General features: G+C 42.6%; 1 protein-coding gene across 49 annotated transcripts in view; it reads left to right on the forward strand.

The window, feature by feature from the left end:
• KCNMA1 (potassium calcium-activated channel subfamily M alpha 1) overlaps positions 1–26,331 on the forward strand; it is a 767,226-nt gene that overhangs the window by 370,258 nt on the left and 370,637 nt on the right. For all 49 annotated transcript variants that reach the window (XR_008475493.2, XM_035266161.3, XM_054242917.2 and 46 more), the window contains one exon: positions 15,303–15,364. Coding sequence is in view for 48 of the 49 variants with exons in the window: in XM_035266161.3 (XP_035122052.1) it covers positions 15,303–15,364 (62 nt within the window). In the remaining variant the exon portion in view is untranslated. The remainder of the gene's footprint in view (positions 1–15,302; positions 15,365–26,331) is intronic.

The raw sequence follows: 26,331 nt of genomic DNA on the forward strand, positions 1-26,331 counted from the left end.
GTATATTCAGGCCTAGCATGAAGCTTGGTATACTGCAGTCATTTACTAAATGTATGTTGAATGAATAAATGTATGAGTGAATGGTGGGGACACAGCCATGATTGCTACTCTTCCCATTCTCAAGGAGGAGATCACAGGCAAGAATCTCAGAAGAAAACTCACAACTACGATAAAGAATAAGAAGTGCTTTGTTTAAAGTATCATGCAGGTCTTTCAGGAGGTTCCTGGGCTGAGTAGCAAATTCAGGGTAATTAGGGAAGACTAAGTTGACCTTTCTGTGCCTGAATGGATTGATTATTCAATAGAAGAAAAGACAGAAACAATCAAGACTTAAACCACTCAGCCACCCTACGCACTTGAAATGTCATTTAAAATAAAATCTAGCATGGCAACTTCAAATGACAAACATAGGTGATGCTGGAGAGGGTGTGCCAAGCTGACCAGCATTCTTATGAAGTGTGGCTGGCACACAGCACACAAGAGAGGTCATATTATTGTCAAAAAGTTCTTTCAGAGGGTGGAACCTGAACAAAGGGAGCTGTTCTGTCCTCCCTAAGTCTTAAATATGGCTGGGAAAAACAGACAGACTCATGACCCTTGGTTGCTTTGGTTTTGGAAGTCACGTGCACGTTCTTCTTTTTTACCACTATTTCTTTCTAATGATAAAGGAAACAGTATATTGATGAACTCCTATTTTTCATTTGTGGTACTTTCTGAATGCTTTCTTTGGAAACCAAAGCCTCTTCAGCCACACCTTTACAAGTTTTATGATTCTGTGTGGAAGCATGTCTTCAGAAATCTAAGTCTATGAGTTTTTTTTTTTTTTTTTAGACAGGACTTTACTCCTATTGCCCAGGCTGGAGTGCAATGGTGCGATCTCAGCTCACTGCAACCTCCGCCTTCTGGGCTCAAGTGATTCTCTTGCCTCAGCCTCCTGACTGGCAGGGATTACAGGCGCACACCACTGCCCCTGGCTAATTTTTGTATTTTTTGTAGATACGGGGTTTTGCCATGTTGCCCAGGCTGGTCTCGTATTCCCAAGCTGAAGTGAACCACTGGTCTTGGCCTCCCTAAGTGCTGGGATTACAGGCGTGAGCCACAGTGCCTGGACTAATCGTATGTATTTGAAGTGAAGGTTTTAAGTGTTTTTTTTGTTTTTTTTTTTAAGCAGCCATGGCATCATGGTTAAATGAGATAATTCTCAATGGAGACAGTATTTCAACTTTAATTAATTAAAAACGAAACAGCTTGCTGGCATATTCCAGCCTATTGAACTAGACACTGAAAATGATTTTGGATAATAATTCAATATAAAGAGTTCCAGCCAGTTTTCTCCCCTTTGGAAGTCATCAAAGTATATTTTTATAGATATATTAAAGACATTTTGTCCAAATGGCACATACCTAAACTTAAACAGTTTAAAATATTTTTATATCCATGTTCAAAGAAAAAGAATATCTTGAAAGAGTAAACTTCTTATCTTTTATAAATAAGGTTAAAAGCAGTGATTTTCAATATGTGGTCTCTGAACCAGCAGCATCAGCATCACCTGAAACTTGTTAGAAATGCACATTCTGGCAGGGCACAGTGGCTCATGCCTGTAGTCCCAGCACCTTGGGAGGCTGAGGCAGGTGGATCATCTGAGGTCAAGAGTTCAAGACCAACCTGGCCAGCATGGTCTCCACTAAAAATACAAATATTAGCTGGGCATGGTGGTGCACACCTGTAATCCCAGACACTCAGGAGGCTGAGACAGGACCTGGGATTACAGGTGGAGGTTGTAGTAAGATGATATTGTGCACTGCAGCCTGGACAACAGAGTGCACAATCTCAGAAAACAAAAACAAAACCCTTTTGATGCTATGCATATCATCTGGCTTCTGGCATCCTGCTTTGCTCAAGAATGAAAACTAGAGTTCAAGTTCCATAAAATAGTGGATTCTTCTTCAGCATTTTGTCCCCTGCCATGTCAACTCTGAACCTATAGTGCATACTTAGCAACTGTATGCACTGAATGAATGAAAGAAAGAATGAATGAATGTAGGCTGGTGTGGGAGGTTCAGAGAAATTTATTTCTTGCACGTAAAGATCTTGTAATGGAGTGGATGAGGGATAGAATTTGGTGATGAGGCTGGTGCTGTGCCGAAATATGCAGGCCGGTTATGACAAGAGTCCCTAAGCCCCGAAAGGATGAAGGTCCTCCTCACATAAAAATTTGACCACATGGAAAGACTATGCAATAAGCTTAAGGAAGCCCTCCTCAATTCTGATTTCTTCCTGACAACTATTTCAAAGCTCTTAAGACTGTGAAATAAAGGATCTTTGTGCATTTTCTGGCCCTTGTCTTGCCAGTACTTTCACTGTGTACCTGGTGTACCTGGTCTGCTGAAGTATAAAGCATATCTGAACATCATACACATGCTCTTCCTTTTCAAAAATGACCTTGAGAAGATAACAAGTGACATTCCACAGACAGACTCCACTCCTCTTTTGTTTGCAAAGTAAGTGTGAGACTGAAAGGGGAGGAAATCTTGGGTTACCTGACCACGTTCACATCCCCTGAACTTGGTATACAGCAGACTCATGACCCTTGGTTGCTTTGGTTTTGGAAGTCACGTGCACGTTCTCAACAAATGCCCCACACATGTGGAAAATGTGGTTTTCTGACTGCCTATCTCCAGTGAGCCAGAGCTCCACGTCCCCTGTGCTGGAGTGGGCACAGAGGTGCTATTAGCACGAGGTCCTCACTGCGTGAGAGGGAAAATTGTGAGACCGTTGCAGGAAGCAAGGTGGATTCAGGGGCTGTGGGCCAGGCTTTCAAAACTAGCACGAGTACACATGCAGAGGTTTGTGCTACTGACTCTGCCTTCCAATTTTCCAGATTGTAGGAGTGGGAATTTATGAGCATGAGGGATGCTATCTTGTGAAACTTTCTACTTCATTCAGGAAAGGTAGTTTGTCTGTAAGAATTCAATTGTAAATAGAAAAATACCATCTTTTTTTTTTTCTGAGGTAAGGGCAGGAAGGAGAGATGTCAGAAATAGACAGGTTATGGCTTTCTCTTTGGAGACCTGAATTTCAGTCCACTTGGAAATCTTAACAAAGAGGCATACTAGTATTATCCTTAGCAAGCACAGCCCGTTGTTATGGTCAGAGTCAGTTCTGTGGAGGAGAAAAGGGAGGGTGACGTGTTTGGTGCCTGGAATGTGAGCATGCACCTGCACAGCCGATGTTGGTGTCATATTATCAGCTGAATGGTTATTTAGCAATTTTGACCACTAAGGAACTTTGATGGAATTGCTTTCTGGAGTGTACTAATAATCCTTTTAAAAAGCAAGACCTTGGTGGCAAAATCCTTGCTGTGAAAGATGAAAATTTTATGTTATTTCTAGGGGTGCTTTCAGTGTTCCGTTAACCCACTGAAGAGCTATGAACGAACTTGGCCTTGAGGTTTAGACTTAGAGACCAGATGCCCTCTGTCTGTTTCATTATCTTCCAGAGGAAATTGTTGAGTGTTTGTAAAGTGGTTATAGGATCAAGAGAACACTCTTTAAAGTTCCTAATTATATGTTTGACTTTAGCTACAGTTACCAAAAGACAAAATAAGATCTCTAAGAAATTCATAGCCAGCTTTGGGCATCGGCTGTAGACTAGAGTGCAGTGCAAGGGAAAGGTGGGACACACATAACATCTTTATGGCTACATGGGGGTAGATTCTAGAAATAAAAGGAGGCGTTCCAACTTTCTAATGGGTAAAATCAATGATCTAGAGAGGCAAGAGACACTTGCATATAATAAAAGTTTCTTGGAGATACCCACTGCCATTGAACTGATAGATGCCAGTATTCCTGTGGGACAGTTATAATGTTTGAGTTTTTAAATGTACATATGCTTCTGAATTCTACTTGTGGGTTCTTAGAATTTTCCTTCCATTTTGTAAATTGCAGTACAATATATGTAAGTTTTACCATTTCAGCCATTTGTAAAGGTGCAGTTCAGTGGCAGTACGTTCACATTGTTGTGCAATCATCATCACTATCTGTGCTAGTTATTTGCATTGCCATAAAGGAATATCTGAGGCTGGGTAATTTATAAAGAAAGAGGTTTATCTTGGCTTGTGGTTCTGCAGGCTGTGCAAGTATGGCACCCACATCGGCTTGGCTTCTGGTGAGGACTTCAGGAAGCTTACAGTCATGGTGGAAGGAAAAGGGGGAGCTGGTGTATCACATGGCAAGAGAGGGAGCAAGAGCAAGGGGACAAGAAAGAAGTAGGGAGTCCCAGACTCTTTTAAACAATCATCTCTCTCACTAACTCATTACCACTGAAAGGGCACCAACCCATTCATGAGGGATGCACTCCCACGACCCAAACATCTCCCACCAGGGCTCACCTCCAACACTAGGGGTCATGTTTCGACAGGATATTTGGAGGAGACAAAGCATCTAAACCACATCACCATCCATATCCAGAACTCTTTTCATCTTGCAAAACAGAAACTCTGTACCTATTAAACAATAATTCCCCAAAAACAATAATTCCCCACTTCTCCCTCTCCCCCACCTCCAAGGAACCATCATTCTATTTTTTGTCTCAATGAATATGACTACTGTAGGTACCTCATATAGGTAAATTCACATAATATTTGTCCATTTGCATATAGCTTATTTCACTTAGCATAATGTCTTCAAGGTCCGTTTGTGTTGTAGCATGGAACAGAATTTCCTTCTTTATTAAGGCTAAATAATATTCCGTTGTATGGAGAGGCCACATTTTGTTTATCCATTCATCTGTCCATGGCCACTTGGGTTGCTTCCACCTTTTGGCTGGAAGCAATACTTATATGAACATGGGTGTATAAGTATTTGTTTGAGTCCCAGCTTTAAATTCCAGTTTTGCCTTTAATATAATTAAAGAACTGGCAAGGTTTGAGAAGTAGGGCAAAGATGGCCACAAATTCAGTCCTTGGTGACAGTGAGTGGCAACTTCTGACCTGAGTACACTACAGAAGATCTCTCATCTCATAAACCTAATTAAATTAAAAATCCAGTTGGCCAAATCTACATGCACTTAAGCCAGACAATTTCTTAAAAAGCTCATTATCGAAAAACTTGAGCGCTCCACCAGCAGATGGAACTTTTCCGCCTAGGTTTTTCAATAATTGGACAGGAAAGGTCTTTCAAACTTTAGACCTCAAATGGAAGATTTTATCATGCTTGCCAGTGCTTCGGTTTTAATGTCATTGGTAAAATTATGCAGAAAGCAACCTTTTAAGTTTTATGATGCAATGATGTAACGTTTCAGTGTCAGTAAACCTTGACACCCAGGAAGGATACAGGTTTTAGGGAAAGTTTCCTGACTTCCTGTTACAGTTGCTTCCCCTCATTTCAGTTACAATAAATGACACCTTAGGAGGAACAATTTGAACTTTTCTGTATTTTTTAATTTGGGTGAAATGAGGTGAGCATCATCAACAAAATCCAAGATGTAGGATACCACAACCTCTGCAGTGTTTGGGGAACACGAACCTCTAGAAGTTCACATGATTCTGGCCCTATAGTTATGTTACAGGAAACCCTCAGAAGGGAAGAGATTGGGCAATTGGCTCGTAGTAATCGTGTTCCAGAGTCTTCTTTAGGGAGCATTAAAAAATGAGAATTCAGATCCTCTGTGTCTATCCGCATGAGTAAAATTTTCTTCTGCCCTCTCAAAAAAAGTCCACAATTGCACTTAATTTTGTCTGTATACTGATGGATGCATGAATTATAGTAAACTTATAGTAAGAGGGAGTCCTGTTGTTTTCCAGGGCTTCATTTGTATTTATAGTCATTTTGAAGTGACGTGATTTGAAAATGGACAGAGATAAACTGCTGGGGGGCATGCAGGTGGTTAATAAATACTGATAGAGACCCGCAGGTGGTTAATACATACTGACAGAGACCTGCTCTTTGTGATTAGAGGAGTCACAGTGTGTCTCTGTGCCCCTTGCTGTGTGTTTGCCTGTGAGCATACAAATCCACACAAATATATTTATTTATTATTGATATGTTGGTATTTGCATTATTTTATACCTATCCATCTCACTTTCTCATGATATCTGTTTTCCCAGATTCTTAGTCCTGATTCAAATCTGAATTCTCTAATTCTTCACATAATCCTCCCTATATTTGCCACCTCGGTTGAATCTATTTTTCCTAGAGGTGTAGTTGTTTCCCTCACTTCTCTCTCTGTCTCTCTTGAGGTTGCCGTTTCTTTTTTCTTTTCTGTTTATTTTTTTTTTTTTGATCAGGATCTCATTCTGTTGCCTAGGCTGCAGTGCAGTGGCTCTCTGCCACCTCCACCACTGGAGTTCAAGAGATTCTCCTGCCTCAGCCTTCCAGTAGCTGGGACTAGAGGTGTGAAGCACCATGCCCAGCTAATTTTTGTACTTTCAATAGAGATGGGTTTTCACCATGTTGCCCAGGATGGTCTTGAACTCCTGACCTCAGGTGATCCACCTGCCTTGGCTTCCCAAAGTGCTGGGATTACAGGTGTGAGCCACTGTGCCCAACCATCTTTATAACCCAGGAGTGCTAGACACTTTGGCCCTTCACTATCCTTCTGTTCTTGTAGAAACCTGTTTTCTGCCAGCTTCTGCCATCTGACTAAATCCTTCCTCTGTCTGTCCTTCCTGATGCTGTCACCCACCTAGTTTCAGGCCTCTACCCCTATTCAGTGATGGTTCTGACCTCAACCTCGGTTCCCACCATCCCCTTTGAGTCTATGTGCGGGACTGTCATTGCTATCCCTGTCTGTGTCTCAGACCCTCAACCTTGACCACCGTGACGCTCTTCTTCCTGCTCAACTTTCACCGGGGGTCCCCTGGATCCTGCCATCACCTGGAACTGCATCTCACCTTTATTCCAGACTATAAACTTCAGGGTTTCACTCAATGAGGGTAATCCATGTTCTCACACCTGTCTTTTGCTTCCACTGCACTCAGTCTTCAAACTCATTCTCCAGCCTTTTCTCCACGTATTTATTCATTTAAAAAATACTGATGAAGACACTTTGCTAGCTTCTTAGAATGTAGTGATAACTAAAAATGGACACACACCCTGCCTTCATAGAACTTGCCATCCAGCAAAGGAAAGAGCAGAGCCATTGATCAAAATGATTACACAAAGAAATGTAAAATTGCTGCTTTGCTAACTGCTGTAAAAAACAATATAACTACGGGTAGGGAAGTGACAGTAGAGCTGATTTCTGGAGAATGGGCATCCTACAGGAGGAGGGGAGGCTTCTGGGAGGAGGGACGTGCTTGTGGGAAGGCTCTGTGGTGGTTGGGGTGGGAGGAGGCAAATGGTGAATGAGAAGAACTGCAAGTTAGGTACCTGGAGGCTAGATGGGGAAGCATGTGAGATAAAGCCAGAGAGAAGGAAAAGGCCAGAGCCTTGTGGACTCTGTCGGGGATTGTTTTTCTTCATACCAAAAGCTATGGAAGTCATTTGAGGTGATTTAAGGAGGGACCCTCTTCAACTGACATGTGTGTCCTAAGAATTCAATCCATTGCACACTGAGTATGGCTTCATTGTATTGCATTTTTGGAAGCAGCAGATCCTAATACCTATAAAACCATGGATATTTTTACTGGGCTTCCTTACATGTGAACAAACCAGTTTTACTTTTATCTGGCAATTCCATGCATTTTCTTTTAATGCTATAATTCCAAATACCAACTACAAATCCCCTCTTTCTTCTTCCTTTCTTTCATCTTGAATACATCTCTGCTTAATCTGTTGTTTGGAGTCTTGGTTTCCAGTGAATCAATTTACAGCATTTTTGTGCATGTACTTCCATGAGTCAAATGTAATGTTTCAGAATGCTAGGTTAGGAATTTAGGGAAGCTGTGGATGATTAATTAAATGGCTATGCAGAGTATTATAGATCTTTTTAAATGTGTGATAACAAAAAATCCTGTTTTGGTGGCAAAAAGTATATGTTTTTGTTTTGTTTTGTTTTTTGAGACAGAATCTTGCTCTGTTGCCCAGGCTGGAGTGCGGTGGTGCTATCTCGGCTCACTGAAACCTCCGCTTCCTGGGTTCAAGTGATTATTCCGCCTCAGCCAACTGAGTAGCTGGGATTATAGGCATATGCCACCACACCTGGCTAATTTTTATATTTTTAGTAGAGTTGGGGCTTCACCATATTGGCCAGGCTGGTCTTGAACTCCTGACCTCAAGTGATCCACCCACCTTGGCCTCACAAAGTGCTAGGATTACAGGTATGAGCCACCGCACCTGGCCTATATCTTCCTCTATTGAGAACTGTTCATGACTTAGGAATGATAAAATAATATTGACTATACTTGCTAAACTGTAAAGAGAAAACAATCCTTTTCTTTTTCCCTTAGGAAAACTCTGAGACTCAGTCTGAGCTTCTGGAGGGGTAAAGCCTGCAAAAGCATGGACTTTCAAAGACTCACAGAGGCAAGGAGAGGGAGGGAATGGGTCAGACCACCACTCAATATTCTGTAGTGATGGCAGAAATGAGATTCAGACTCAGGAGAGAGCTGATCAGCGGCCCTTCTATGTCTTGTTCATGTTAGTTTTGTGGGATGACATTCCACATGAGCAGTTGTGCTTTCGGAAACACAAACTATGAATCTGAGTGTCCATGGAGTTTACTCTTGTGATCTTAGGAAACAAGCCTCTTGCAAACAGATTTAGGGACAGGCATATTGTCAGTATGTTGAATCAGACTTATGCGTCCATGGTTTACGGTTAGCCTAAATGAGGGCTGCCTTTTCAAGCCAAAAGTTTGTAGTTTCTACCAAGGTCCTCCATCTAATAATCATCTGTTTCAATCTCATTATTTCACAGATTGGGAAATTGAGTCCCAGAGGGATTAAATGACATGCTTAAGAGCATGTTGCTTATACGGGCAGAGTGGAGATTCACACCCAGGTCTTCTGTGTCCTGTACTCTTCCTTCCCTATATCACTCATCCTGTGTGCCTGGTTGTATTAGTCCGTTTTCACACTGCTGATAAAGACATACCCAAGACTGTAATTTTTAAAGAAAAAAGAAGTTTAATGGACTCACAGTTCCATAGGGCTGCTGAGGCCTCACAATCATGGTGGAAAGCAAGGAGGAGCAAGTCATATCTTACATGGTGGCAGGAAGAGAGAGCTTGTGCAGGGAAACTCTCCTTTATAAAACCATTGGCTCTTGTGAAACTTATTTACTATCACAGGAACAGCATAGGAAAGACCTGCCCCCATGATTCAATTACCTCCCACCAGGTCCCTTCGGCAACACATGAAATTGTGAGAGCTATAATTCAAGATGAGATTTGGGTGGGGACCCAGTCAAACTTTGTCACTGGTGTCTGTCCTTTCCTACAGCCAGATGGACTTGGAATGTCAAAAATTCTTTCTTCTTCCTTGGTTTTCCATTTCTCCCTTTCTCTCCCCCTTCCACTTTGGGAGTCTGAAATGAGAGTGGGGTTGCTTCTCTGCCTGATCTGATCCTTCCTTGACCTCCTGGAGGTGACTTTTGATATGTGTAGCATTTCTTACATTCAGAAGGGACTCCTGAGTAATTTAAACTTCTAGATTCCATGTTCCTTGAGGGAAAAGGGCAGGCCTGACTGAGCTATTTTAGCTTTGCATTTCTCTTTCTCACTCTGAGAGAGTGCATTTATTGAACGCCCTTGTTCATAGGCATTCAATAAGTGTGTGTTGGCATTGTTATTAATAAATTCACCAGGCCAAAAACATTATAATTTAGATGTTGGAATGATGTTATCTCTCAAAAACAAAATGTCACTGGATTGTTTTGCCTTGGAAGTACTTGCACCTATTTTTTTCTTTTTTTGTGTGTGTGAGACAAGGTCTTGCTTTGTCAACCAGGTTGAGTGCAGTGGTTTGATCACAGCTTAACTGCAGCTTCAACCTCCCAGGCTCAAGCGATCCTCCTTCCTTAGCCTCTGTAGTGGCTTGGATATAGGCATGTGCTAGCACGCCTGGCTAATTTTTCCTTTTTAAGATTTTTGTAGAGATAGGGTCTCGCTATCTTGCCCAGGCTGGTCTTGAACTCCTGGGCTCAAGCGATTTTCCTGCCTTGGCCTCCCAAAGAGTATTTTATAATATAGTGGATTTTATTATATATAAATTATATACTTCAATTTAAAAAGTCATATGTCTTTGTGATCATATATAGAAAATTGTCCATTTGCTGAGAAGGATCTCTGCTGTCAGTACCTGTCTAAACCCTGATCAAACATGCAAGATCATTAATTAGGGTCATTTGTTCTGCTGTGAGCTTAGAAGAATGTGTAAGACCTGCTCAGGAGAGAATGAATTCATCCTCCTCTCTGTACTTTTTCTAGTACTCCTAGCACGATTCTCTAAGCCTGCAGGCCTCATACATATGTTCTAATGGGCTAATTGTTAAGGCGACATTTGTAAATTAATCTCTGACTTGAGCTAAGTGGTTTCTCCTAATGGCTTTAATTCAGTGACTCCCATTCTTGGCCACATGTCAGATTTACTGAAGGAGCTTGTTAAAAAGAGGTGCCCAGCCTTCCCCTCCCCCAGCTCATGATTCGCTGGTCCTGGTCTCTGCTTTGGAAGGAAAACTCCTCAGATGACTGGATTCTGGTGGGAGCCACCTTTGTGAGCCTTGGCTCTAAATCGGTCTCCCAGGGCCATGAAGCCTCACACACCCCCTGAAAGCACATGGGCTTAATCCCAGCGCCTCTAATCCAGGTTAGAACAGGGAACATCTCTAAAAGCCAGCTTTCCTGACTCAGTCACCTCTATACTCACGTCACCGAATCTGCCTTTTTTTCTGAAGTGCTGCATCACCTGAGGGGGAAACACTCTATGCTTGGCTGTACTATTTTCCATTTTCATGAACTTTGTCAGACATTTGAAAGATCTTCAGGGCCCGCCAGGATTTTCATCCAGGGAGGTGGCTGTGGACTTCCCCTCTCTCGTCCCCATTTAGCACCAGGCTCCTCCTTTGCATCAGGTGTTAGACAGACTTTTTTTTTTTTTTTTTTTTTGAGACAGAGTCTCACTCTGTTGCTTAGGCTGGAATGCAGTATCATGCTCTTGGTTCACTGCAACCTCTGCCTTCAGGGTTCAAGCAATTTTCCTGCCTCAACTTCCCAAGTAGCTGGGACTACAGGCTCATCCACCACAAATGCTAATTTTTGTATTTTTTGTTAGAGCCAAGGTTTCACTGTGTTGGATAGGCTGGCCTCAAACTCCTGGCCTCAAGTGATCCGCCTGCCATGGCCTCCCAAAGTGCTAGAATTACAGACGTGAGCCACTGCGCCCTGCCCTTTAAATAAAAAATTAACCATGTTTGTGTGTTCCTGGGATTCTTTTATGCAAACACATGTCTTGTTTGATCTTGAGTTTTGAAAATAGATGACTCAAAGCACCATTGTTCCAATGACAATTATCAAATTGCTTTTGTTTTTAGGAATCTGGTACATGGAGTACTCGATATTACCACACAGCATATGGGTGTCTTCAGTAAATCTGAGAAGGTGGCAATTCATATCTTCCAAGGTTGCTGAGGTGATTCATTGAGCTTGGACAGATGGCAAGTTTAGTAAGAGGACAGGCTCTCGAGCAAGTTAGCAGAAGTGCCCTAGAGGCAATGCTCAAATTATCTATGTATCAGACTGCTGCCCCCAAGCCCTTGTGTGGGACAGTGCTTTGTTACATGCTTGGTTATTGCCTTATTGTAACAGCTTAGCTGCTGGAGGGCAGGGATGCTTTGCTTTCTGGGGTACTGTGCTTTCCTTGGCCTAATTTTACCATGTCCCTTGGGCTTCTGTCCTCCTTGTCCCTGAAACTACAGAAGCTTGCAAAAGGATTCCCAGTGGCCCAGCCCTTCCTGGACAGATATTAGAGTAGCTGTACTATATAGAAAGGAAGGACATTTTGGGAAAGGAGAGGCTGCTGAAACAAGACACCTGCTTTTCCTACCCTTACCCGGTTACTAATGATCCATCTAGGCAATAGTTCATTTTATATTGGCTAAAGCTGTACTATATGATTTATCACTAATTGCATAATAGCATGGGATTAATCTATGTATGAATGACTATAAAAAAGAGTATATTTAGCCAGGTACAGTGGTTCACTCCTGTAATCCCAACACTTGGGGAGGCTGAGGCAGTCAGTTCACTTGAGGTCAGGAGTCTGAGACCAGCCTGGCCAACATAGTGGAACCCCGTCTCTACTAAAACTACAAAAAATTAGCCAGGTGTGGTGGCAGGCACCTGTAGTCCCAGCTACTCAGGAGGCTGAGGCAGGAGAATTGCTTGAACAGGAGGCAGTGGTTGCAGTGAGCTGAGATTGTGCCACTGCAGTTGAGCCTGGGTGACAGAGCAAGACCCTTGTCTTAAAAAAAAAGTATATTTTATGACTCTGAGTGGCCTTCCACCTTCTGTTTTTCTTGGCATATGTCAAATACTTAGATTACTATTTGGGGCACTCTATAATACCATTACCAGATAGACTAAAATCTAACCATTTTGTTTTTTTCAGACTTCGAGTTCTTAGACAATGGGGATTTGTTAGAGAGATAAAGAGAATAAACTGACACTTCTAAGGTGGCTTTGCTAGGGTCCTAGAGAAGACAAGTCTCTGATGGAAATTCTGTTTTCATGACCACATCCGAAGGGTTGATGTGTTTTCTGCAGCACCTGGATCTGGGCTGACAATGTGATTGAGCCTGACATGATAAAGAGGCATTTAGCAAGTTTCAAGACTAAATGTACAGTTACCTTAACACTGAGCAGCAGATCATCTCCCCAGGGAGCATTTCACAGTGCATTGTAAGGCAGTTTGCCTATCCTGTACCTCATTGAGAGGAGACCTTCCAGCTGAACATGTGGACCCAAGAGCAGGTCCATTCAACAAAATCTTCAGTGCCAGGGAGCTGTGGAGGTCATTTCCCTCCTGGATTTCTTCCCTCTCTTACCCTATCAGAGAGATGCTGATATTTGAGTTTTCATCTTCAGAGGGCAGCAAGATTCCTGCCCTCTTCCTGTCACTGGTTGATTTGCTTAAATAAGGAACACATTAGTCCCCATCACAGACTCCAAGTGGAGGCAGCTGGAGCAAATTATTATCAGCTATGTTGCCCATTGGATGCTGGGAAATCACGGCCATTGCAGGGGTCATAGATTTCAAGTTCCTTACAGAATGATGTAGATGCCATTTGCAAGGACTTCTTTCCTATCCTTTTCTGCAACAGTGGCTTTAGCCAGCTCTGACAGATGCTCAGCATTCACAGATACATACACAGGGAGCCAAATGGACAGGGATTAGTCTTAAATCAGCTGTTTATGAATGGAGAAGAGGCCCTTCTCCTGGGTTCTGGCCACACCCCTTCTCTTTGCAGCTTTTTGAGAATGAGGTCAGGGCTAGGGTCTAACTGCTTATGCCTCAGAAATAGCAGCACACATCAAAATTAATCTTAAGCTCTTTGTTTTGCTGCCTCCTTTAGATAATAGAGGAAAAATCAGAGGTCTGCTCATGTTTTTGTTTGCTTGTTTTTGTGTGTACCTTTGAAAGGAACATGAATGAATGTGTGTGAGGGGAGGGGCTGAGGTGAAGCAGCCAAGAGGGATTAGTGCTGGGCGGATGATAATTACTGATAGATTGCAGCATTCAATTGGAGCATGTTTTAGTTTTTAAAAGAAAATGGCAGAACGAAATAAACTTCAGTGGTGTATTGTTTTAACACCTCTGTTTATATGGAGATTTTATTGGTTGCTATGAAACTGCACATTCTTTTTACAGTGTCCGGTGTTTTTAATGGTTATTTTCTGGACTGTGCAAGCCACCATTCTGCCCCAGGAGCTCCATGGAGTTTTGTAGTGCTTTAAATGAGTATCTCATGCAGATTTCATTTTCTGTCAGCCACTTTGGCATACATACAAAATACTATGTGTGTGTGTGTGTGTGTGTGTGTGTCTGTGTGAAAGAGAGATTCTGTCACACACACACACACACACACACACACACACACACACAGCTTGATCATGCTTTGGGATGGATGATACATTGGAATTTACATATACTGGGATTCCTCTCTGCCCACCAGTCAAGGCCTGAGAGATGTTAATAAGTGGGCACTGAGGAGGCTGACTTCCAATGCCCTTCAGCCTGCAGTCTCTTCAGGATGTTAGCATACCTGAAAGGTTGACCTAGAAGCCAGGTGTTGTGTGTAATGGTGGTGCCTACTTTTTGTTCTCAGTCTTAATTGTTGACTGAAAACATCTTCTTTATTTCTGACTATTCTTTTTTCACATTAATAGTCTCCTCTCTGAAAGATTAAAGAAAGTAGAATGTGTAGTGAGGGAAGAGGTGTCAGTGTCGGCGTAATCTGCTACATATTCATTTGATGGACCTTAGCATGACAGGTATCCACTGAAGGAGATGCCAAAACTGTCTTCCATCAATGGAGATTAATTTTGATTGAAGAGTGTAGAGTAGGACAAGGATTGTCATATAACTGGCCTAATGGAGTGCCTAATTGACTTCCTTAACCAAACTGTTTTCATATCTATTTCAGAAATGTTATAATCACATAGGTCACACATGCAATGAATATATCTTTATGTATGTGCACACATACACACATTTGCACGAGCAAATTTGCACTCTTCAAATTGATATCTCTTGTATAGAGGCAAAAACTATATCAGTGTGCTCTGGGAAGTGGGAAAGGGGATTGATGGATTTAACAGACGTAGGGATCTTACCGAGATGGTGAAAATGTTCTGAAACTGGAATACAGTGATAGTTGGATAACTTAGTAGATTTACTAAAGTCATTGATGAATTGTACTTTCAAAATAGGTGAATATTGTGATATGGAAATTATGCCTCAATGAAGCTAAATTGATATTCCTTTATTAGAGTTCCTGCAGATCCTACCTGTAATACGAAAAATTGTATCACCCTAAATTTTCACCTGCTCTTTTCCCACTGAAGTTTATCGACTTCATTTGCAGAGAAGCTGGACTTTGAGATAACAGGGCCAGATTAAAAAAAAAAAAAAAATCCAATGCCCTGAGATATAAAAGGCTACCCTGACCCCTATTGGCAAGGAGCGAGGTTGCTGAGGAGCCAACCTGGAGGGAGTATGGTGGACTGGGGGAGGGGTGAGATTTCCAAGCAGGTTCCCAAGAGTAATGGGCACCATATTTCAAAGCTGCTGCTGCATGTGTCAAAAAAAACAAGCATCCTCCGACCCAGCTCTTAAGTGATGGCATTCTCCTCTTCTTTTGCAGGTTGTCTTAGTCTTTGCTCTCAGCATCGGTGCACTTGTAATATACTTCATAGATTCGTCAAAGTGAGTATTCAGATATACTTTCTTGCCCTCGTTTCATAAACAGTCATGAGCCTTTATGTTGATCCATTTAGTTACCTTAACACCAACCTTTGCAAGAGCCTTCTCAGTGCAGAAGACTTTTGAAGTAAGCTGGGGCTGTTCTGTCCTGATTTTATAAGTGGAAAAGAAAGTTCTCAGAAGGAAGGTTACTTTGATTCTGCTGGCATAGGAGGGACAGGTATCTGAGGTCAAGCCCTCTTGCTAGCTATTTTTATTTTAAAAGAGCTGTTTCCTGATGATGTATTTACAATGAAGATGTCAAGTAGTTAAGATGACTTGATGGGGATGTGCAACTTCTGGGAGGGTGACAGTTTCCCACAGAGGAGGGTCTGAGCCATTCTTGCCATGGTTGTTGGATCCTTTTCTCGATTGGGTTTCCAATGCTTTGGTCTTACTGGAGGTCAGATTAGAAAGCATGGTTCTATCCTTTCACCTGCCAACCAGGTATTCAGCTGAAGCATTGCACACTGGTGCTTCTTGACATGGGAAGGTAAGGAGATGGATGGAGGAGTTCATGATGACTCCCAGAGGTGGAGGCCCATGGCCATTTGAGAAATTCTAGAGTGAACACTCATGCAGACTCCTTGGTTACCAGTCGAATGGACTGGTGCTCCAGAGTGAGCCTGGGCGACAGATGATAAAGACCTTGCAGAAGGATGAAGAGGCACAGACTATAACTGCAAGGTTGTAGCTGGTTCTGCCCTGATTCCTGCAGGTGCCAACCCTGAGGGCATAATTTGTTTTAACTATACTATTGCAATCATGAAGTTGATGGTATCTGGGAAATGAGCTGGAGTCTAACTCATTTTCTGTTTTGGTGTGAACTTGGCAACTCTGGTGACAGTGGCCTTGAGTGTGGTGCCCTTATTGTCCGCTGAGCGAGTGTTTTGAACTTAAACTCTATCCCTGGTGTGGTTGGATACTAGACTTTGATACTAGGAAACCTGCTTGGTGTCCCTGGTGGCTCAGATCCTGGTGTGCCTGAATTCTGAGCTTAGTGCTTCCTTCCTGTGGCTCGGGATGGTGATGATTTCATGCACACCTAAACTCAGAATTTCCCAGAGCCATCTGGTCACCAGCCAAGAATTTTGTGCATTTGGGTGCAGTGGCCAAAATGTCAGTCAGGGAAAATAAAGAACATCTCCTTTAATAATGTGTCTCTGGGAATCAGCCAAGTCTAAGCCTATCAGAGGTCCTTCAGCCCATCCCCACATGCGAGGCTGGGCTGCCGTCACCCATCTCAGATGGAGAGTCCTTTAAACGCTGTCAGGAGGCAAGATTCCACAGGCTCCCTCCGTCAGCTCTCCTGAGCCAAGAAAGAGAAGAGCTTGTTTGAGTTTGGAAGACTTCCATTGACATGTCATTGAAGGTAAGCCCCCTTTTAAATATTTACTCTTAATGATTCTGGGCCCTATTTGAATTGAACTGAAGATCCTCTAAAGCCCCTGGTCTTGTTTCTCCAATCTCTCTCCAGGGGTGTTCTCAGATGTTGTGGGGTGCAGACCCTGCCAACTTCCATGCTGGGCTCAGGAAAGAGGTTTGGGCTTGTGGCCTGTATGCCCCAGAGAGAAAAAACCCTGATGTGGAGGTGAGTGTGGTGATGGGTTAGAAGTACAGATGCCTCAGCCAGCACTTACCTTCCGTTTTCGTTTTTTAATTTTTTTAATCTTTTGTCCCTCTGTATTTCTCAGAAATAAAATGCTCTTTAGATGGATTTGGATTGTGTCGTTTTTTACAGTCTACTGTGAGGCAGTCTTTTGTTCCATAGATCCTGGTGTTCTCCATTTCTATGTGAGGAGATGAAAAAGAATGAAATTCCCCAATGTGTACCCTCTTTCCCTGATGTCCTTCACTGTCTCAATGTTCTTTGGCTTTAATTATGATTCTTCTTAGCTTTGGGGAAGACAGCATTGGGAGTCTCCTCTGATTCCAGTTTCTTTTATGGACTTGCAAATAGTCTATCCCAAAGATGTAACTTCAGTCCTGTCCTCACCTTTCCTAGCAAAAATGCCAGTAAGGTTATAAACAAGGCTATTCACATTCTGCTTGAGGACTGTCCTAGCCTCATCCCAGCTTTAGCCTTTCTTCTCTGTCGCTAAACTGTGTGGTTTGGCATAGCAAGGCTTTGTTTATAAGAAGAACTTCTGGTTACGTATGTAGATATTTTTCATTTTTTAAAAAATTTATTTATTTTACTTTAGGTGCATACTGTATCTGTCATTTCTCCCCATGTTATCCCTCCCCACCCTCCCCTTCCTCCCCACCCCCTGCTGTCTCCCCTACCCCCCCGCAACTGCCCCCAGTGTATGATGCTCCTCTCCCTGAGTCCACATGTTCTCATTGTTCAACACCCACCTATGAGTGAGGACATGCGGTGTTTGGCTTTCTGTTCTCGTGTCAGTTTGCTGAGAATGAGGGTTTCCAGATTCCTCCAAGTCCCTACAAAGGACACGAACTCATCGTTTTTTCTGTCTGTGTAGTATTTCATGGTGTATATGTACCACATTTTCTTTGTCCAGTCTATTATTGATGGGCATTTGGGTTGGTTCCAGGTCTTTGCTATTGTACACAGGGCTGCAATGAACATATGTGTGCATGTGTCAACACTTTTCATTTTCATTATGTCATTTGGTCATGAGACCATATCTGAAGATTCTGTCCTGTGGCGGCCCCATCAGTGGAGTCAGCACAAGGGAGTTTTCCATCTTCCTGGGGAAAGACAGCAAGCAAGCTCACTTTGAGTTTGGGTGAGAATTACTGTAGAATCTCTAAAGCCATCTCTGTGGTAAGTCCGTAGATTTATAGGAATAAAACACAGTGAGAGCTATTAAAAAATTATAATCAAGCTTAGTGAATGAGAAAAAAATGAAGTTCCAGCCACATATAAGATGCAAATGGAAAGAAAGTGAGAAAGTAGAATGTAAATTCTTAAAATCCATGTCTTTCATTCAAAACTGTTACCAGTTTTACACATTCATGGTTTGGCTGGCCATCTGGGCATTTTGGAAAGGCAGCTTTAAACTTCTCATGGAAGTTATACTAAATCATCACCCTGGAAAAAAGCACTCAGAATTCTCCAGATAAATTGTAGTTAGTATTTACACCCTTCAAATAAATAAATCAGGGGACAATATATAGGCTTTCCCACAAGCGAATCTAATCCAACAGACATGTGTGAAATAGCTTGTCTTGGTGAATTTTAGCTAGAGCTGCCTGCCCCTTGCCCTGCAGAATGGTGAGGTCTGTCCTGTAGTATAAGTTTGAGATTCTAGGCTCTCTGCACCCAGCCCTTCAAAAAGTTTGAGGAATGCTGATTAATTTATAAAACAGGCTCCAGTGGTCTGCTGGACCAGATATGTCTCAAGGCAGGCCAGCTCCAGTTGTGCAAGTGGACAAGCAGGCCAGGTGGTTATTTTACATCTGTCCATCAGCAGATGAGTAATGTAGTTTAGAGAAATGTCATCATTGGCAAATTTATGATCTTTTTAACCTTTCAAAGCTCTTCTTACTATCTTGAGGTGATGGATAAGTCACTTCCAAAGACAACTGCACACCTTTTGATTTTGGCCATTAGGCAAAGATAGATCCCAGCATAGGGCATTTTCCTTGGGCCTGGTCTTAATGATCCTAGGGTGATTGCAAGGGAAGACTCATTTGTGTAGCCTCAAGTGATTAGTGTCTAGTTAAGACAGATTGTCCTCAGAGCTCCTAGAGTAGAAAACCAAGGAGAATTACATCTAATCTTATTAAAATTATGCTTTATCATCCCAGCAGTAGACTCTCTAAGAAACACCGAAAAAGAGGAAGATGTCTCTGGACCAAGTCTTTGGTCAGACATCACATCAGTGCCTTAACAAGCACAGACAGGCATTGAGCCCTGCACACACCATCTCCCCAAAGATTTCCAATTAGCCACACAAGGTGGATTGTGTACAGAAAGCTCCCTTTCTTTTTCATTCTTTTTAAAAGGACTCCTGCCCAATTTATGTCACACGTCACTTTAGCTCCTAGTTCTGATGTCTTCCGACACCTACGCCATCCCTGTCCTCACACATTCTGATCCTTGTGAAGCAAAGATTTTTTAGAAACTGTACAACCAAGTCAAGAGTGCCTGCAGACACCCTGTGGGTGCCAATGTCACCATTGCTGCTTCCATCCTTGTCTATTTCCTCCCTTTGACACAAGAACAGCAATTCTTATCTAACAGATAAGGGAAAAAAAACAAAGACCCACCGGTGTCAGCATGAGAGCGAGAATCGTGGATTGCATAATGCAGCAGTCCCTGTTGCTTTCAGAATTTCAAGAGAAAGTTGGAAGAGACAGAGGCCCAGAGCTCTGGGTATTTGCATTTTTACTAGGGGCATTCTGGGAAAGGATGACTCACATGTGTGAAGATATTTATTCCTTTGATTCATGTTTAAACGCTACTTCTTATGCTATCGTTATGTGGATTATGAATATTTAATGCTGCGTATACTGAAAATGAAGGTCAAGTCCTCCTTACTGGTGACTTCAATGCAGGCTCTTGTCTCTGAAAGGGAAGCTACCTGCTGTTCGCAGAGTAAAGCAGAAAGGTTATACGTTGTTAAATTTTTACTTAATGACTTTATCTGCTCTAAAATGGCTGGCACACAGTGGGGGCGCTTGCTGATTTTGCCAGTCTTTGCTCTTGGCTTCCGATATCAGCACTGCTGTTTTAGGGATATGGACGTTAGGAAAGAGGAGGGAAGAGCAGCACAAATTTTGTAGAGCATCTCACCCAAGGGCCCAATTGCTAAGGCAACAGTGGGGTTACGATTGGAAAATGGCATATTCTCCATCTTTTAAAATTTTGCTTTTGCATCCACTCACCCATTTATTCATTTTGTATTCATTTATTAGTTTGTAACATCTTCAAATGCGACAATGCTGAACATTTTCCCAGCAGTAAAATTGCTTATGGTTAAGGAAAACTACCTTTAAGACTGCGATAGAAATTGACCAGATTGTTTTCAGTGTCTGAAAATAAAACTGGCACCGTTGATGTCATGGGGATGCCCAGAGCTTTAGCGGAACTGGTTAGTCGCCCAATCGTTTCTCCCACTCCAGGCTTCACATAGCCTGGCCTCTCATCCCTTGGCCTAGAAATTCTCTTTCAAAAGGAAAGAGGGGGCAAATGATTGGAGGGGACTAACATTCACTGATTATGTGCTGTCTAGGAGCTACGGGCTAGGCACCTTACCATAAATAGCACACACAACCTCGTTGAATTCCCCTAACAACTTCTTAGGATAAGGTATTACGATTCCCACTTTACAGATGAGGAGGCCGAAGCTGCAGACAGAGCCCAAGCCATACAGCTAGTAAGCAGTAGAGCCAGGATTTGATTCCAGCAAGGCTCATTCTAAAGCCATCTCTCTTCTAAGTGTCAAGAAGTAAATTTCCGGATTTTGGAAGTAACTGATGGGGTTTAATGAGATGTTGCATGAATGGGAAGTTGCATCACCTCATCCTGCCAATGCATTGGTTTTGTTTTCTCTTTTGTTCTTCTTTTCCCCATTTCTCACCCTGAGAATCAAGAGTGCAGTTGTGGGTACATAGGAGGCTCGTATCACAGGCCTTCCATGTAAGAGACTGACCTGGGTCGGGTGTGGTCTGATGTCTGCTTGGGCCTTGATTCAGTCCTCCCTCATAATGGCTTAATAAGACATACTTCTCTTTTATCTCAGTAGAGTGGCAGCATTTTGCAATGGGATAGGATCAAGTGAACAAAGAACAAGGACAGTTGCTTGTTTCTCATGAGCTTCTACCACCTAGGGGTGTCTTTCTGAGTAGAAAGACTCTTTGGTCTTCCTCCCCTTACCTAGTCTGTACCTGTGATTTGGCATACTGAAATAGATATGAGAAATGCTGTTTCCCATGAGATACATTCTTTTATCTCTTTTAGAGAGTTGCAGAATTAGTCGATTTATTATAGTTTTGCATTATGTTGCACAATATTTATATGCCTAGAGAATTGCTATTATCAAACTAATGGACTTCAGGAAAGTTTGGCCCCAAAGAATGGAGGCCACATAGGATGGAGGTTTTTGAAATGACATAAAGTATCTGGCTTCCTTCTCCAACATTGTTTTAACTAACTGGGTACAGGTGTAGACCCACTGCCTCTCCCATGCTCAGCCCCAAGACAGACACCTGGGAGAGCTGTGAGGCTAGCACAGATCCCATCCCTTTCATGACAGTGCATTTTAAATTGTAAAGGACGATGCATACCAGCTTTCCCTATCCCCTTTAGCACACCCCATCCTGCAGTGCGACCAGATGGACAGCCCATGACATAGAGAAGGAAGCTCACCAGCATACTGTGTAACCAATTCCTTTATGGAACACAGCCTTTCTAGGTAGTGTTCTGGAAAATTAGCTCCAGCTCTCCGCCTTCGTGCCCTTTTTGAGAAGTCACGGCTTGCATTTAACCTTTGTTGAAGAAGTCAACACATATCACTGTGTGTGCAAAGCATCTCCCTGGTTTTTTTCCTTTTAAAATACTCCCCTCAATTTTCTCCATCCCTCACTGACATTTTTATTGCCAGGCTTTGGTTTGGAAAATTATGGATAGGGAAAGTTCAAGGGCAGGATGTTCAGAACGGCCCTGCACATCTGTGAAGGGAACATGACAGGAGAGCCAGCAGCTGTTGAAAGAATGAAATGTCAGATGGTGGAGGAGCTGAGCCCACTGAGGGATGGTGGGAGAGGAGATGCCTTAAGGGCAAAGAGGCTATAAATAACTCCAGTGGGAAGTCCTTGTCCCCCTTCAGATTTTACCCTTTAATAGCAACACTTGGTTCTCTGATATGAGAGTAACTCTAACTCAGTCTTCCTAGCTCATCTAGCCTTCCACATTGCCATTTGTTCATGAATCGAATGAAAGCCTGGTAGAGAAGACAGGTGGAGAGTATGCCAAGGAAGAGAGTCGACTTCTATATACGTCCTTGTCTCCATTGGGTAGATTTTGAGGGCAGGATCTGTTCTTTGGTTGTCAAACAGATTGGTTTTATTTATGTCAAAGTTCAGAGCATTAGCGCCCTTCCTCCTTCTCCCTTCTACATTGGTGAGGAAATCCTGTGTCCTTGCTTATTTCTCATTGCACAAGGGGTACCTAGGCATTGTGGGCAATGACATCTAGAAGCATTAAGGGAACTCCTTATCTTTGGCATTTCATTGGGCAAATCAAGGACTATGCTGGGAGAGGGAGGAAGGACTGGGCTGAACCTTTCAGGTCTGCTACAAAAGACAACTGTAGAATACAATGTTAGAGTGAAAGAAGTCCTGGAGCCCAACTGTTGCCACTGTTCCTGTGTCTCAGCATCCTTTCCTGAGGAATGAGGGTGAGGGAGCTCCTCAAGGTCACCTGACAAGCTGGGGGACAGAGCTGGAACCAGAAGACAGAGCTCTTCTCTCCCAATCCTTTTCTACTTGATCTCCTGGGTTCTTTCTACTAAATACAAATATGAATAAAGACATAATAACCTACATATTGAATAGCAAAGCATATATTGTCTTTTTATGCCAATTCAGCACTTCCAGGCCCTTGTCATGGGGCAAGCTTTAGGGCCATGGGAAAGAACAAACATAATCCCAGGTGGAAAAGATAAAATCCAGCCAGGTGGCTGCATGGGATTAGTTTATTTCATCCTCATTGATAAGAGACTTTGAATTCCTTGATTTCATGATCCTACTACTTTCTCTCTCTCTCTCTCTCTCTCTCTCTCTCTCTCTCTCTCTCTCTCTCTCTCTCTCTCTCCATTCCCACAGTCTCACTCTCTTTTTCTGTACTATTTCAGCATGGAGGTGGGGACAGGTAAGAGTTAAGAGTTCAGCTCCATTATGGAAGGGTACAGGGCTGCAGATATTGAAGAGCTGAACACATTGTTTGAAATTCGTTATGCATAACTTCTGAGGACGTTTTATCCAACTGCTCATTTGTTTCCCCTGTGGAAATACTATCTGATAACTATGTCTATACATCTCTATCTATTCTGCTCTCCAAAATTTATTCCCTTCGTGCTACTCTCCAGAAGTTAAAAAGAATGCTTTGGACAATCTGGTACTCTCTTAGCCCTCTCTTACTCTTTTTAAAAGAATAATTGTTTCAGGGCAAATGAAGAAAATGCATTCCCTTTCAGACATACTACTTACTTCTGTCCTCTGCAACAAGCCTGAGTTTATACCACCAGAGGGCTGTATCTTCTCCCTGTCACATGGCACCAGTCTTCTCCCTAAAGTCACAGGCAGATATGCATTCAGAGACTGCTTAGAGATCAGGATAGGAGCCAGCTGGAGCGAAATGTTATAGCTCAGAACAGTTTAATCCAAACACAAGGGCAGTGCTTGTGCCTAACACAACTGTGACAGGGGCAGGGGGGTGGTGTGCAGAGCGGTGGCAGCTTTTACAGCTTTATCATGGAGTTCATGGGCTGGAGGAGATGTGACCTCTTCCTTGTCTTTTACCCCTTGTCTTTTGACCTGACAGCCTGACACTTGTAGCTTTGGGAAGACCCTGGTTGGTGATGAGTCATTTGTGGCTTAAAAATAGAACTCTCAAAGCAATGATGCCCTTGGGACTTTTTGATGCATACATCTTTGTTCATAGAATTTGGAGGGGAGAGAGAGAGAAAGAGACAGAGACAGAGAGAGAGAGAGAGAGAGAGAGAGGAGAGAGAGGAGAGAGAGGAAAGAGAGTGAGTGTGTGTGTAGGAAACATCATGTCCTGCCAAGAAATTAAGTGGTGAAGCAGACCATGGGGGAATTGGCCATTAGGCTCATCACAGTAACAGAGATGAGACTGACAGCTGTCTGTACCTGTGGCCTTAAAGGTACCAATCAGGTAATAGCTCTCCACTGAGTACCAACTGTGTATAAGGCATTTTGCTAGGTACTGGGGGATTTTGAGTACTTATGTATAAAGTTAGATCTTTTCCATTAAGATATTTAAATGATGCATATTTTTACAAGAGGCAGGAAGTCCAGCCATATATACAAGAAAAATAAGATAACAAAACAAGAACAAGTAAAGCATCACTAAGCAGTATATCAATTACTAATATGAGCATTGCAAACCATAAGTGCTGAAGGTTGAGGGGTTGAAAAGATAGCTGGATACTATAAAATGTTTTGGCTCTAGGGGAGATTTTGAGTTGAATAGGCAGAACACTCAGTCTGCCCCCAACTCTAAGAGTCCACAAGAGGAGACTCTCACTGTGGCCTGCACTCGGGCTTTGTGATTTTCTATATACACTAAGTCAAGCAAAACCTTGCCTTGAAATCAGCCACTGAGATTAGGGATTGAGAATGCTTCAGGGGTGGCATAAAATAATCAGAGAAGTAGACTCTATCCAGTGGCAGTAATACCTGCTGTCCAATTGTAGGTGATTAAGACATTTGGAAATTTTTATTTGGAAATTTCCAGAAGTATCTGAAAGGCATCCAAGCCATCTTCTTGAAACAGGTCAGTGTGTGATGTGCTTTACAGGGGCCTTGTTCTGAACTTGTTACGTGCAGAGCATCACAAGGGTGTGATGGGGAGGAAAGCTGGCAGTAAAATGAGCTTGTGCTGCTCGCAAACAGGCCACAGTGTGGACATGGATGTTGGTCTGAAGACCAGCATTTGCCCCCAGCTCCGTGTTGCGATTTCCATGGGCTCTAGGTATGTAGGCCTCGTCGAGCCAATTCTTCCCTAAGAATATTAAAAGTTTTATTTTGTGGCTGCATTCATCTAAGGATGAATATAAACCAGGCTGGATTTATTATTGTTTTTAGAGACACAGTCTCACTCTGTCACTCAGGCTGTAGTGTAACTGGCATGATCATAGCTCGCTCTAACCTTGACCTCCTTGGCTCAAGCTATCTTTTGGTCTCAGCCTCCTGAGTAGTTGGGATTACAGGAATGTACCACCACGGCTGGCTTTTTTTTTTTCTTTTTTCTTTTTTGAGAAAGAGTCTCACTCTGTTGCCCAGATTGGAGTGCAATCATGGCTCACTGCAACTTCTGGCTGCAGCGCTCAAGTAATCTTCCTGCTTCAGCTTTCAGAGTAGCTGGGACTACAGGTGGGCACCATCATGCCCAGCTAATTAAAAAAAATTTTTCGTGTAGAGATGGGGTCTCACTGTGTTGCCCAGACTGGTTTCAAGCTCCCATGCTCAAGCAACCCTCCCACCTAAGTCTCCCAAAGTATTGAGATTGCAGGTGTAAGCCATTGTGCTCAGCCTGGATTCATTATTATGATTATTTATTATTATATTTATTTATTTTCTTCTGATTTTAAAAAAGTTAAAATTTAGATTTTTTTGTGTGTGTGTGCCCCATAAGTACAGGGGCCCCAGGCACTATGCCAGCCCTGCCTGCTGGAGAAATTGGCTCTATTTCTTTCTTTCTGACAGCCCCATCCTTCTGGAAATTTTCACAGATAAGAAAATATGCTCAGAGACAGATGCCTTGTATTACACCCCTTCAATGTGGTCTAATTGTTTCAAATGACAAAATAAAAATAAACATTTTATTTTAAGCCCCGTCTGATAACTTGGCTTTGGGAGATATGCACTTCAGCAACTCAGCATTCAAAACAATGGACACAACAAATATATTAAGACAGCTTAATAATCTTGCTTTTCTCCTGAGTTTTGGAAAAGCATGTGCCTTTTCCATTCTTTTATCTGACAATAAGTATTGCTGGTTTAAGAGATCTGTTTGCTGAGAGTGCAACAGTACAAACTAATATTGTCTTCATCAGAAATTTGAAAATTCAGCTGGATGGGGAGCGAAGATGCTGGAAATGAGTGAGGATCTGGTGAGGGCTACAGTGAGGTCTGAAACCTCAACTAAAGTGGCTTTCCAGGTCCAGGTGACTGTTCCTATGCAGACGTGCAGGCTCTCGTGGCCAGATCTTCCTATG

The sequence above is a fragment of the Callithrix jacchus genome, chromosome 12 (assembly GCF_049354715.1).
Source record: "Callithrix jacchus isolate 240 chromosome 12, calJac240_pri, whole genome shotgun sequence".
In the NCBI taxonomy this organism is placed as follows: Eukaryota; Metazoa; Chordata; class Mammalia; order Primates; family Cebidae; genus Callithrix; species Callithrix jacchus.